Source organism: Cyprinus carpio, chromosome A17, assembly GCF_018340385.1.
Source record: "Cyprinus carpio isolate SPL01 chromosome A17, ASM1834038v1, whole genome shotgun sequence".
In the NCBI taxonomy this organism is placed as follows: domain Eukaryota; kingdom Metazoa; phylum Chordata; class Actinopteri; order Cypriniformes; family Cyprinidae; genus Cyprinus; species Cyprinus carpio.
The window spans coordinates 22276083-22292029 of NC_056588.1; the positions used below are offsets into that span (position 1 = coordinate 22276083).

Here is a 15947-nt window from a genome sequence, read left to right on the forward strand (position 1 = left end):
TGGCGTTTGTGAGGGGGGTGTGGCCCGAGGAGGCTGGCTCGTCGGGGAAACCCACACAGTAACCCTCACATCACCCTGGCCACCAGCCGAAGTAAACCTCTTATGAGAAGAGGAGCTAGAACGGGGTGTGGCAGAGGGGACTCTATACCTTTTCAGATAATCGAGTCTCGATCTTAACGCCGAGATGGTCATGTCCCCGCAACGAGAACATGAGTCATCCACAAACGCAGTCTCAGCGTGCTGAAAGCCCAGACATGTGACACAGTGTGAAAGCAGCAAGAGATGTGCTCGGCTCCGAAGATAAAGCTTGAATGCGAGTTGCTTGCGCTGCTCCTTATATACCCTTATATACCCTTATATACATTGTGTACCATTGGCTCGTTTTGTTACCACTCAAAGGTGATTGGGCTCTCGGGCGAGACCCCATTCGTCAGTCTCTTTCTGACGTAATGTAGAACGTGACCGACTGAAAGGGAACCTAAATTATTACCCGTGGCTTCTGACATGATATTGAGGTCTTATGAAGCAAAACAATCAGTCTGTGCAAGAAACTAAACATTATTTACAGCATTATTAAATGTAATCCATTGCCTCAGGCAAGCGGTTGGAGTGATGCCTGGTTCGCAAATGGATTATTTTTTTGAACCGATTCTTTTAAGTGAACTGAATGAACCAGTTCACCAAATCAGACAGAACTTCCTGAAACACTTCATGGCCCAAGCCAGCTCAGTTCTATAAGTTACTAAATCAAAACTCACTTCCAGTTGTGCATGACAGTCAGTCTGACTCAAAATTAGCCTAAATTCCATTGTATATGATTCTATGATTTTGGCCGACTCATTTATTGCTCCAACAGTACAACAAACTGGATTACAGGAAATAATAATGTAAATAATGTTCATTTTCTTGCACAGACAAATCGTTTTGCTCCATGAGACCTTGACACATCATCAGGAGCCACTGTATTAATTTTGTTCCCTGATATGCTTTTCTTTCTTATTTATTTTTCTTTATTTATTTATTTATTTTTAGGACTCTCATAGTGACTGAAGCCATGTACTTAAGATTTACAAACCACCAAGGACCACAGTTTCAGCTAAAAATCTTATTTACTGTTCTACTGTGGAAAAAAGGCACCAACATCTGGAATGTGCTGAGGGTACGTAAATTAACATGAAATTTTCATTTTTTGGTAAATTATCCCTTTAATGACATTAATCAATTAATTAATAAAATGTGTTATAAATACTGTATAGTAATTTTTATAGTATTTTATTTTTATTTTTTTCTGTGTATTCACATTTGGATACTCACATAAACACACGTGAGTGCCTTCACGTGCAGCACATAGATGTCACTCCTACTAAGACTGTGCTGTTAGTGTAACCTGAGGTAATGTTGACATTTCTCTCGACTTAGGACACATGGCAGCCTTTTAAAGATATTTTAAATGTTGACCTCCTAAGATCTGGCATGTATACAGCACACAATTACCAATTAGATAAAACATAGCTATACAGCTGATAACTAGCTTATTAGCTAATAAAAACAAGAATAAGATGAAGAAGTTTGCCATGAGTCATTTAGATTCTTTCCCCTCTAACATGACACACTAGTTCTCAGAGCTTAATCTAGTCAGTAGTACAAGCCTCTTCTTGGCTCGCCCCTTACTATACCTCATTCTTTTGGCTGAAACAATCTCTTGTTTACTGTTTGATCTTACTCAACCTGTTGACAGTGCTCAGGAACAACCTAACATTTGAAGGACTCTGAAAGCATTGTATCTACTGAGACCCAATAGACTGGGGTAAATGCCACAATTCTGTGAAATGTGGTACAGCATTACAAAGGTCAGCAGCACAACAAACCCTTCAAGAATGACAGATATCAACCCATAGAGAATACTTTAAGTAAACAGAAATTTCTATGCACCATGCCACCAAGTACAATAAACAGACCTGAAATACTGAGAAACACACAACTGTAAATTGGACTTGATGTTCTGCACAACCCAGATAATCAACCCAAACACTGTTTGCAGAGATTGTAACTGTGTGAAGTATTGTTAATCTTATTATCCTACAGATTACATGTGTTAAAGTCTTATTCTATGGCCTGGCCTGCAATAGTCTCCTTCCTGGTAAGAAGGGCAGTGCTGACGTGAGTGGACACTCAGGACCCTGATTAAGCATTGATAAGAGACCTTGTTCTAATCAGAGGAGAATATCTGGTGTTCATCCATATCCTTTGTCCAAGACCTCTTTCCCATTTTAACCTCTCCAGCTGCCAGTTCCTCTTTCCCATTTTAACCTCTCCAGCTGCCAGTTCCTGTTGGTTTTCATAGAATATCACCACTTTTCCCTGAGCGATATTCTAACGATATGAAGGTCTTAAAAAAGAGGCTGTTATTGAAAGATTGTTCTACCAGTCCAAAGTTTGCAGAAAAAGCTTATTTCACAAATTGTTGTTGTATGTATGTATGCACCTGATGGTCCTTAGAAATTTGTATGATAGGGTGGGTTTTATAGGGCGAGGGTATTTTAACAGGGCAAAAAGATGACATATGAAAAAAAAAAAAATACATACATACAATAGGGCTGGGCGATATATCTAAGTCAGGTAAATCTGGTTCCTTGATTACCGCTAAATCGCCATCACCTGCTTTCAAATGGAGCGGCATTTAATAGACAGAGCCGTAGATCACTGTCAAGATACGCAATATTGCGTTGATTATCCCAGATGAATCGCCTTCGATAATCAACGCGATATTGCGTACCTTGTCAGTGAACTACGGCTCTGTCTATTAAATGCCGCTCCATTTGAAAGCAGGTGATGGCGATTTAGCGGTAATCACGGAACCAGATTTACTGACTAGATGTGCATGATCATATCGTTAGATATATCGCCCAGCCCTATTTGTATGTATGTATTTTTTTTTTTTATCATGTCATTCTTTTGCCCTGTTATAATTACCCTACAATTAACCCTATAAAACCCACTGCATCATATCTGATAAGCAAATTTCTAAGGACCATCAGGTGTCAGAAAAATCATGTTAAGGTGAGTACACAAAATAAGTAACAACAATTTGTGAAATAAGTAACAACAATTTGCTCCCGGGTTGCAGGTTTACTTTTGGACTGGTAGAACAATCTTTCAATAACAGCCTCTTTTTAAGCCTTTATTACATGTGTAATATTTCCTTACCAACCAAATTACCAGAAAAGAGGCAGAAAAGGTAGAGTCAAAGTGGCTAATCAGTGCCAGGGACAGGGGAGGAAACCGTTCTGCAAGGGCATGTATAGTGGGGAGCAAGATGGGTAAAAGTCAAATACAATCTTTAAAAAGACAAAAATAACGGTGCATATCAATGCAAATGCAGAGGCAGTATTTTTTTTTTTTTTTTTTTTTTTTTTTTTTTGGACACAGCCTGATCAAGATCAACTTGATGTTGCGCACCAAAATGCTAAACTGACACATCTGTTTTAATTGTGAAAAAGTGGCACAGTGGTAGGTTAATTGTTGTCTTTTCAAATGGCCATTTGGAGAGTGAGGACAGAAGAGTGAGGAGCTGCACTGCTTTTTATTTGTTTTGTTGGTGAGAAAATGTATTTTAGGGTTTTCAGAAATGCATGTATAAACAATACAATTTATGCCAAATAATGTTTGTCAGGAGCTTCCCTTTATTATTATTATTATTATTAAGATGCTTGTGTTTTAGAAAGGTTTAAAGGTGCAAGTTATAATAGTCATGCTCAAATTATTCCAAATAAACTTTGCTTAATGGGATGAACTACTGGTTTCTGTTCATTGAATACCTTTAGCATTTTAGTGGATTAAATGCAATGTTTGTATTTAGGGGTTTACTGTAAAATAAGGTAACCCAAACAGACAAATATTTTAGCCCTTATGTATACCTGTTGTGGCCCATAAGAGACCTAAATAAGACTTAGCTATGTCCCATTACTAACCCATGTAGGCAGACTCCTGTAGGCTCCAAATGTCAGCTACCTGGTTAATCCATATGGGCCCTGTATGGAGCCCATCAATCAGCCCGTCTGGGCTGACCCATGTGGGGCAAACTGAGGACAAAATTAGCAGGATCCCAGTTGGGTAGCCCAGGTGGGCCCCAGATATAAGCCCAGATGCAACCCCTTTGGTCCCCACATAGGTGTGTTGGCTGGGACAGTATCAGGTTCACAAAACAATCTGCTCTGAAATGTGCCTCAAAAACCATTAAAATCACACTGAAATCATCTAGGACATTGTTAAATGTAAACTTTATCTTCTCTTTCCTAATGCTGAAATCATTCGAAATTATGCACAGCAGACACTGCATCAAGTTTGGCAGACTTATTTTTCGCCTACTGTACATGTTGCTCTTATTGTTAATTGTTTAGTGTTAAGGAATAATTGGATCTATTCTAAATTTCCTTTATTACCTCATGGGTTGTCATATGCTTATATTTTCATCTCACATAAGGAACAAAACATTTTTGCTGCTTAGTTTCAAATAAAAAGCCGTTTTGCACTGGGGAGGTTCCAGTATGAAAGTAACAGTATGTTTTTATAATGCAATAAGCTATTTTATTTAAAAGAATGGAGGCAAATTGGATTGCTCCTCGCTAGATCCCTTTGGACCATGGTAAATTAAATGTGCAAAGTATAAATAAAACTCTATGGGAGGTATCTGAGGCAGCAGGCATAATGGATGACAAGTATGTTTGATATAAGATTACACGTCATGGAAAGTGTTTGCATCTCAGTGGGCTGCGTGTCATATTTTAATGTTATGCAGTATGACACTACACTTGTGCACTGTATGAATTCTTTCATCTGATCTTTGAGGATATATCCCTTAGAATAAATTCATTAAAAGTGCAACTTAATACAATTATATGCACTTTTTGGTGAGAAATTAATGAAATGCAATGACTCGAGTCAGAGAAGAATAAGACACATTTTAAGTTTGAGTTTAAGGCAGAAAAGCAAGGACAAAAGTGCACACGCTAAAAATAAATAAAATAAATAAACAATTCTGGGAGGCTGAGAAGCAAGCAGACAAAAAAAAAAAAGAAATATTATGATTTATGTGTATCTATCTATCTATCTATCTATCTATATATATATATATATATATAGATATATATATATATAATATATATATATATATATATATATATATATATATATATATTTGAAAACAGAAATGGTTTAGAATGATTTAGCCTTTTTTTGTTTTTTGTTTTTGTTTTTTTGACAACTCCAAGTGAAAAAAAACATGACTATGCTGCTTCTCATTTACGCATATGTCAGAACAATACGTTAAAACACCTTCTCTCACTCTCTCTCTCTCTCTCTCTCTCTCTCTCTCTCTCTCTCTCTTTCTGACCAGGAAAGTAAGAGGATCACTGTACAGAATACCACCATGCATTCTTATATAATTTTTATACAAAAAAGTCATAGAAAGAATCATATTCCAGGAGCAGTAACAAATTATAAACAATGGATGTTGCAAATCCAGAATGTGACTTAAATGTTTAGTTAAAAATAATAATAATAATAATAATGCAAAAAATTAAAAATAATAACAATAATAATTATAACAAATAAAGAGCTGTATGTCTTGTTTGTTTATCCAAGTCTTTCTGTATATAATATAACTGTAACAGTAAAACATAATTAAAAACATATACAGTGACATTGTATCTGACAAACAAAAAGGCAGTGAAACTGTCAGCTTTCACAAAATAGAAAAAAAAATAAAGATTTTTTTTTCTTCTAAATAATACAAATAGACATTGCATGGTATGATCCTTTGGGTAAAACATCCTAGGAACAGTATATCTATAATACACATCATATAGCACTTTATAGTAACAATATATAGTACACATATATAGTAGTAATTTAACCCTGGATTGGCTGGAGATTTTTACAAATAATAAGTCTAGATAATTTATTTAAAAAGTCATTACAACAAAACAATGCCTTATATTCAGGGGCAAGATGAAGGTAAGATCATAGAAACCTGACCTTACAAAATAAATTTCTGATTTAATACCGCATTCTCACTCAAACTCTTGCCCACCTGCTTTGGACCACCCTGCAAGAGAGTAGCAATATTAATACTTTATATATTACTACTACAATATACTACTTTAAAAATCCATTCAATTGTACTAAAATGCATTATAGATGTGTTCATAGGAAGTATCACCACATTTTTTAAATGGTAAAATCTGAGATAATGAATATACATGATTTATCAAGGTCTTTCTTTTCACCTGTATCAACTTGCACTGCACTAATGGCAAGAGAGTCCCCTTGGAGCAACCTGAGGTTAAGTGTCATCACTCAAGGGCACAATGATGATAGAGGAGCTCAGTCTCTCCCCAGTTCATGATTCACCTCTGTGTGAAATCAAGCTTGCCACAACCATTTGGCACTAATAAATGTTTCTGCACAAAATTGTGATCCAGATCCTGTCCTAAATGTCTTTCACAACATACCGTCTAACGTAACACTCTGACCTACATTTCAGGCTTAAGTCTTGAGGGGCTTGTTGTGGAGAGTACAAACGTAAATCACCAACACTAACAAACTAATCTTACAGAGGGAATAGATCTATAATTAGAAAGTGATCATTGCTGGGGCAATTACCATAATAAAATATCAGAAAATACTTTATTATTCTTTTGGGAAATGCTTGCAAAATATTGTTGGGTACCACAGTACAGTGATTGTGTAAGATGGTAAATGTTAATACCATCTAATCAGTGATTCCCATATTCATATGCCATGGTACTTTAAAGAATACCATGGTATTACAATGGTACCATGGTCAAACCATGTAGGTATATACCATGATTATTTAATTATTTATTTTATTATAAGTAGTAGTAGTAGTAGTATTAGACCAAGGGGACGTCGAACAGAGTCTATTCTTGGTTGGATATGCAATGTATTGGTTGGGCATGTAATATGTAGTAAATATCTCTTTGCATAAATAATATGGACCTTGAACAGACTGACTAGTACTGTTCTGTACCAGTACTAAATTAAATTTGCTGTTGAATGTTGTCTGATCAGACAAGCTTTAAAACTAAGAAACTAATAACAAATGTAATAGATGCACTGACAAACTGAAAAAAGAGGCACATAATGTCATGAAACATCACGGACAATTAGCAGAATAAGTTTGCAGATTTGATTATGAAAAAGACATCTTCCTGAACTTTAGATTTGTATTTCTCTTCAGTGTAAAATATGTGTGACAGACTGTACTGTATTCTTCAGTTGTTTAGCAAAAATGCTGGGGGGCAACACTAGAATTAACTTAAAAAAAAAAAAAGTCAAAATGACAACAAAATAAAATAACCTACAGAATTTCATTACATTTGCAATTTTTATTTTTATTTTTATTTCACCTGCTAAACTATGTAGTCCTGTCTCATGGGAACATTTGGTCCATTGTGATGCACATCCACTTAGCTGAAGAAAATCCTCTTGGCATACTGCAGTGCACAGTCAGATAAATTTCCTCTTTTATTCCCCCTGCTTCTCTGAGATACCCACACATCCCTTGTTCTTGGATATTTATTCATATCTGCTTTAATGTTTGAAGGCAACTGGAGATATCCTTTGTCCAGCTCTCAATAAACAGGACCAGCCCTGGCCTCGGCTGCTTGCCTAACTCATACACAAACCTTTAAACGTCTTTGTGATCAAATGAACAGAAGGGCAATATTGACATGGACAATCATGCACTACAAAGTCATGGCCATTGGTGAGGTGTCTTTTCATTATGGCCATTTGAGTCCTTCTTGATGTCATATGATGCAGCAAGTTCATATCCTTTTTTGATTTTTTGTTCTTTTTTGGCAGAGCTAATCTGATATCTCTATCAGACTGTACTCTCCATGACCCACTCAGAGCTATCAAATGTTGCCTTATCACCTTCCCCCTCGCTCTCATCACACTGCAGGAGCATGCCATTGACTGAGAGACTCCTCTTAGTCCAAATGTTGTTGATGCGTCGTGGGTAGCTAAGGCACTGTGAAGCACCAAAGTCACCCATATCGAACGAGTGGCTGCGCTTGGGCTTGTTCTCTGATGGCAGCATTACAAGCTTCCCAAGCTTGGAATCTACCCGGCCTAGCAGAGGCTCCTTGTCAGTGGCCGGTCTCATGGCCATCATAATGGTCCCTGAGGAAGATGGTCCTCCCGGATCTCTTGCGGGAACCCTCAGGTCCAGAGAGGCAAATGCCCCAAGTAGGTTATCCAGGTTTGGTCGTACCTTAGTTGACGACTGCTTCCACCTGTTGGGCAAGGTGTTAGAATCCACATGTCGGTTGTAAGATTGAACTTTCACACTTCCAAGGGAGTCAGCTGAGGAGGATGAACAGGATGAGATGCTGCTCTGCAAGGAGCCACACTTAAACTCCACCACTTCATCTCGCATCACCACTACAGTCTTTGGAGCCTGCGGTGTAGGAGCCCCGTTGTTAAGTCGCTCCGTGGCCTGTGGCCTTCCATTGGTCTGGGAGTAGGTGTTGCTCACCGTCACCAACTTTGCAACCTGCAAGCCACTGTTCACTTTATAGCGTACCATGAGGATGACGATAAAGACCAACAAAGTGGCTACGATCACTCCCCCAATCACCAAGATCATGGTTCCTCCTAAAAACTGACTGTGCATCGACTGGCAGCGGGAGTAGTCATCACGTGACTCGAACTGCACACAACCCACTATGTTAGTTGCAGTGAGTGTGGTGGCGGTATCTTCCCAGATGGCCAACACGCATAGGTCATACTGCATCCCTGGCATCAGGTTGTTGACCAAGAAGGATTTGCTGATCGCCGGAATCATCCTGTGGTACAAGAAGACACTGAGATTAAAACTGACTCTCAAAGTTCAACAGAAGACTAATCATTAAATAAATGCAGTAGATTGAAACCACAGGTATATCACACTGAAGGTAGTTATTAAAATGCACATACTGGTTGCTTATTGCTTTATTGTGGATGCACATGATGTGCGTTGGCAGAAGACAATCCTTAATCTTGTTATTATGGTGAAAACTTAATTACTTGAAAAGCACTGGTCTTATCAACCTTGAAAGTTCCTTTAGATTAAATTATTTTGAAATTAGGTCTATTGTGCAGTCAATGAACCCAGAGATAAAAAGATTTACAGGAAACAAAATGGAGATTACATAAATATAATCATTTGAAAATATACTTGACAAACATGCACACTTCTTGTCGAAACTGAATCATTGAAACAGGGAAGTAGCAAACCTCTTTTCCTCAGCATTATTATTATTATTATTATTATTATTATTATTATTATTATTATTATTATTATTATTTATTTATTTATTTATTTTTTCTGTATTTCGGAAAGTGGAATTAATAAATACATACATTGTTTTAAGTTCCTGAATTGGTTAGAAAATAGATGTTATTGTTATTATATGTTATTAAAATATATATTCCCTTAAGTATATATATATATATTTATTTCCTTTATTTTATGTAGTACTTCAGCACTCAACCTCCTAAAAAGCACCTTTTAGTACGAGGGTATGTAATCACACATTATGTTTTTTTTTTTTTTTTTTTTTTTTTAACTGCTTTAGCTCATCATTATCTAAAACATTCTTTGCAGAAACCTTGCTGTGGATGTAGACTGAGAATACTAATCATAGTGCAAACTGACCTAACTACACTGCTCTGGGAAGGTTACGTATTTGAAAAGAACCAATAGAAGTGTTTGAGGCTATTTTCAGAATCTGGGCAAATAGAAGACAAACTGTACAGTTATGTGCATATGGAGATATTCAATTTATTTTTATTTATTTATTTTTTCACAAAAAATAAGAAGAATTAGAACATATAAGATATATATATATATATATATATATATATATATATATATATATATATATATATATATATATATAAATATGCAAATACATAACACATACAATACACACAAAAATAAGCGGCCAAAAATGAAAATTCTGTTATAATTTACAGTGGGTAGAGAAAAGAATCAGCCCCCTGAAAATAATAACATTTTGTTGTTTTGCAGCCTGAAATGAAGACGGTCACAGTTCTTGTCTTATCCATCTGTATTTACTTAGTGCAACTTATAACATCCAAGTGAAAGATATAACACTAACATGTCAGAAAAAAAACAAAAAACAAAAAAAAAAACTAAACATTTAAAAATAAAAACAAAACAAAACAGATCACTGAGTTGGAGAAAGGTCACCCCTCTCCTAAAAATGATTTGTAAACTTAATCAGATGTAGCTAATCACTTTCTCAGTGGCACACAAAGCCATTTGACTTTCAGCTGTGATCAGCTGTGGTTATTTTGATGAGTTCAGCATGAAAAGAGCTTTCCTGTAGCATTTTATTAAGTCCTTGATAGAGCAACTGAAGCAAACAATCAACTGTCAAAGATACTGTCAAAATATCTCTGGGATATAGCTGTGGACAGGCACAAGTCAGGAGATGGATACAAACTATTTCAAAGGCTTTATCGATACCTAGAAGAGAAGTCTATTATTAAGAAGTGTAAGGTACAACACAGACCCTCCCTGGATCAGGACGTCGCACGAAACTGGATAACAACAATATCACTAATTCTCCACAAATGTGGCTTGTATGGGAGGGTTGCAAGAAAAAGCCACTCCTCAAGACCACATGCAGTCACAACTGAGCTTTGCCAAAAGCACCTTGAAGATTCTGTGACAGATGAGACTAAAATGTATTTATTTGGCCTCACACCAAACAATATGTCTGGCGGAAATTCAATATAGTTCACCATCCAAATAACACGATTCCTACAGAAAACCATGGAGGTGGTAATATCCTGTTATGAGGAAGTGGAGCACTTGTCAGGATAAAATGGATGGGTCAAAATACCGTCAAAATCTGCTTCCATCTACCAGAAAGTTGTCAATGGGAACAACGTTTACATTCCAACATGACAATGACCCAAAGCACAGAGCAAAACTGAGCACACAGTGGTTGAAGTAGAAAAAGGTAATTGTCTTTGCATGGTCTAGTCCAGGGGTCGGCTACCTATGACACGTTTGCCAACAGTGGCACGCAGAGGGATAATTGCTGGCACGCTAGCAATAGGGAAAACTGCATACTGACATAGCCTACATTTTGAGGTAATAACTTCTCATAGTCACACAGCCTGTTAGGAGCTATAAATACTATTAAAATGTGAGAATTAACCTGCTCTAGTCTACGGATGTGCGCACCAAAGCTGCACTTACTAGGCTTTTCAGATCAAAGCCTCAGCAGTCTAACAGCGCTCGTCAATGGCAAAACGACTGAGATGGTCAATCAAATCAAAGTAGGCGGGGTTTACTGTCCACAGAAGCAGAGCGTGAAACGTCTGTTAAATGAGCGGGAGAGAGGTAAGATGAAGCTACAGGTTTGGGGGGGTGGATTTGGCATATCCCAACAGACTAAAGGCTGTAATTAAAGCTAGGGGGTGATCCTTTTTCCAACTCGGTGATTCTGTGTATGTGTGTGTGTGTGTGTGTGTGTGTGTGTGTGTGTGTGTGTGTGTGCGTGTGTGTGTGTGTGTGGTGTGTATATATATTATATATATATATATATATATATACATACATATACATATTTTTTTTATTATTATTATTTTTTTTTTTTTTCTGACATGTTTGTGTTTTATCTTTCAGTTGAATGTTATAAGCTGCACTGAGTAAATACAGTCCGTTTTCATTTCAGGCTGCAAAGCAACAAAATGTGATTATTTTAAAGGGGCTGATTCTTTTCTATAACCACTGTACTTACATACAAAACCCTATGACTTTCTACAGGGAGTACTAAAGTAAATCACTGTTTTCCATTTACTTTTCCAAGCAGATTAGTCAACAAATTATTATTTTGTGTCTGATCTTTTAAATTAATTGGTAATCTAGTTTTCAATTTCTGTGATCCAGTTGCAGCACTTGCCCGCTGGAAAGGGAATTTTCTGTGCTTAATAACACCTGCTTTAGTCTGTTTCACAACTTACACAGAGCTGTTGTATGTATCAGAAGACTTGGAATGGAATATAGTACATAAGTAAAGGACAAATTCAATGGAACTTTTGCATTCCCAGTCATTGTTAGTGCATGGACAAGAAAGACCAGCATAGTCTTGTAAAAAAAAGTGCAAGTAAAAAAAAAAAAAAAAAGAAAGAAAAAGAAACAAAGGGAAAAAAAAACATTTTTGGGGTGAAAAAATAAATAAATAAACAAATCACAATTGATATGGTTCTTTATTAATAAATTATTTGTGTTAGAGACATCCTTTACCACACTAAAACCACATCTAGCAGTGCAGCCTGGCCATTGTCTACAGTAAGCCTCCATGCCAGCTAGTCCATTACTCATTCATAATTGCTTTCCCATCACAGGAGAAGATGCTACATTTAACAGTGACAGCTTTATGAGAGAGCCCAACCTTTTTCCACTCAAGCACTAGTGATTGATTTTTTATTTTTTATTTGTTGTTGCCAACATCCAGGTTAACACTGCTCTTTAAAGACAGGAGGAAGAAAACAGATCTACGGATAATGCCACATCCAGTTCACCAGCATGAAGTCATTAACTAATAGAGAGGCACCAGAAAATGAACAGTCATACTCATTCTTTGTAGATCATGGGATTTTCACAAGTTGGGGAAACTAGATAGCCTAATGCTTATGCATAACCTCTCACATTTGTGCAGTTTGATAGGGGACCCATCATTTTGATTATAAACTGTTGTAGATCATGTAAATATAAAGAAACATTGAAGAGAAGTGAACTAAAATTAAAATCAAAAGAATAAAGCATATTCTAAAAGCTCATGTTGCCTCAGGCTTGTAATGGTAATGATCATAATGGTTTTATTATGCAAAATAAATAAATAAATAAATAAAATAGATGTAATAGGGATGTCTACACATTCCTTATTTCTCAAAGAGAAAATGTTGCATTCAATTAAAAGATGGGATCACTTTTTTTTTAGATTAGATTAGATTCAACTTTATTGTTATTATGCAGAGTATAAGTACAGAGCTAATGAAATGCAGTTTTTAGCAGTTTTTAACAGCTTTTAACGGCTAAGCTCATTTAAATAAAAATGACTGTGGCACCTCTGTGCTTGTGATTTTATTATAAACTTTTATAATCCCTTAATCAATAGGAATATATTTGCTAAGCAAAATTGCAAAAGTTTACATTTATTTCCTTATTTGCTATGTAAGGGATAATGTACATACGCTTCGTGTCGGGGTCCTGATCACCCTGTCGGGGTTTATTCTGCGAGAACACACTGCATGAAAAGAGCTGTATACGGACAAATACGGGATGGGAAATCTCTGCTAAACTGTAGGTTTGCCAGATAAATGAGGCAGAGTGCTTGGAAAGGTAATACACAGAAGTAAACTCGTGAAACATCCAGAAACCTTACGTATGTGGATGTATATAGGGAACTGGTGGAAGTTTCCAGGAATCCTTACAGCTGGTTGTGAGGAGGGGTGGGTGTGAGGTGTGAAGGGCTTTTTATATGTTAATGACCCCCAGGTAGAGGTGCCTTCTCTGTTTTCAGAGCTAGGTGGGGGGAACTGTGTTTGCTAAATACATTTATTAATAATATAATTTAATTAGTCTATTTAAGAAACTTAGCATCATTCAAATTAACTGAAATTCAATGGACACAATTACCATTTTAATATGTGAAAATTATGTCTCTGACTTTTCATGTTTAATGTAGTCTAGAGGAATGCAACAAATGTTATTTCAGAATATATATTTCCAACACTTTGAAAACATGTCTCCAACTGCCCTATGTCAGTATGTTGTGCACGTATCTCTCAATGCTGCATTCATTGTATAAAAGAAGCAGTTCAAATGAGACATTTTGTTTACAAAAACATCATGTAACACATTTTGCTAGCTAGGATGTTGATAAATTCAGTACCATATAAACAAAAAAAAAAAAAAATAAGTCAGTGAAATTTAAAGCTGCTTGTTTTTGCTGATGTCTCATGATTTGAAGTTCACTGTTTCTATTGTTATTATGATTCTACCCTAACATTTCATTAAATCTTTTAAAATAGAAACAAAGAAAATCAATAGACAGGTCCATAAATCTAAAAGTCTTTCACATGTGAATGCAAAACATGTTGGGTGATACAGACTGACAAACTCGGGTAAAAATATCTGCAGATACCTGTCAGCTACTGTACTTCTAGTCCAGAGGTGCCGAAACTAGGGCACGCAGGCCAAAGTTGGTCTTTTATAATATATCCGTGTCACATTTGACCCTGGGCCACAAAACATAAGTAAGCTCATAAGTAGCACATGTAGGTTATATTTGTAGCATTAGCAATAGCCAACAATACATTAAATGGATCAAAATAATTGATTTTTCTGTTGTTAAAAAATATTAGGATATTAAAAAAGTTCCATAAAAATAATAGTAATATATATTTATTGGTGTTTGTGTGAAGATCACTACATTTATCAAAAATATATTTATCATTAGTAGCCTAATATTTGTTGCTAAGGACTTCATTTGGACAACTGGGGATTTTCTCAATATTTTTTTTTTTTTGCCGTTTTTTTGACGGTGACGTAAGGGAATCATGATTGGTTGGATTATAAACATTCCATCTTTTGTGGTTATCAGAACAAAGACATTTACAGGTTTGTAACAACATGAGAGTGAGTACATTGACACAATTTTCATTTTTGAGTGAACTATTCCTTTAAGTTTGATACATTTCTGGGTGTTTTTAGTGGTTAACACATTGTGTGTTTTGCAGTTGCTGGATTCCAGGTCCAAGTTTGTTCAAACCGATGCAGAGAGAAAGCTTTGGCAGACTGCAACAGTGGAGCTGATGTCTGACGAGGAGGATGCCATTGTTGATGGAAGGCCAGTGTGGATTGTGAGGTCTCCATCTCATAGGAAGCCACAATTGTCAGAACTTTGTGAGGAGCTTCATCGCAGATTGGAGGCAGATATGCGCTACACTATTTTGCATCATCAGCGTGTTAAGGCTGATGGAAATGGACATGATGGACCTTCCTTTCTTCAACTTTAACTAAACTGCACTGGTTTTGCAATTTTAATAATTGCACCACAAACTGCACATTTTCACTTATTCTCTTCTATTTTATCTTTTTCTTTGTATACTTATTAGGTTAGATTTATTTAGTTTCATATTCTGCAACTTATTTTTTAATATTGTTTGTGTTTGCTGTGTTTGGTTACATTTGAAATACTTTGTGCTGTGTGTACATATTAAGTAGTTTATTTAGTTTTATATTCTGTAACTGTTATAATATTGCTTGTGTTTAGTAAAATTTTATAAAAGTACTTTGCTTTGTGTGCATATTTAGTTTTATATTCTCTAACTGTTATAATATTGCTTGTGTTTAGTAAAATTTTATAAAAGTACTTTGCTTTGTGTACATATTATTTCGTTTTATATTTTGTAACTGTTATAATATTGCTTGTGTTTGGTTAAATTTTATAAAAGTACTTTTTCCCCTGTACAGTTCCTATAGTTTTATTTTTATATTCAATGCTTGCTTTATATATTTAATGCTTTAAGTGTTTTGGTTTAATTTTAATAAAAATAAATTCTGAATCCATTCTGTTTTCCATTTTTGAGGGGGTTGGGTTGTATAGTGGGTGGGTGGTTATGGTTTATTAACATAGCTGGCCAAAACCAATCAAGTCATTATGCTATGAGGGCTTGGGTTGGGCTAAATGAAAACCGTGACCAATCAAATACTAGTATCAGGAAATTGACAGGTCACTGTCCCAATAGTTGTCAGGGTTTGGGGTGTTTTTTTTTAAAACAACCAATCAATGTTGAGAAAAAACACCAATAAAGACAGCAGAGGTGTGTCAAGG

At 35.9% G+C, this 15947-nt stretch overlaps 1 protein-coding gene across 1 annotated transcript in view; it reads right to left on the bottom strand.

Annotated features, from left to right (window-relative positions):
* Positions 1-5233: 5233 nt before the first annotated feature.
* LOC109108277 (leucine-rich repeat and fibronectin type-III domain-containing protein 2-like) overlaps positions 5234-15947 on the bottom strand; it is a 77031-nt gene continuing 66317 nt past the window's right edge. The window contains exon 3 of the mRNA XM_019121461.2: positions 5234-8873. Within this exon, the coding sequence (XP_018977006.1) occupies positions 7907-8873 (967 nt within the window). The 3' untranslated portion in view covers positions 5234-7906. The remainder of the gene's footprint in view (positions 8874-15947) is intronic.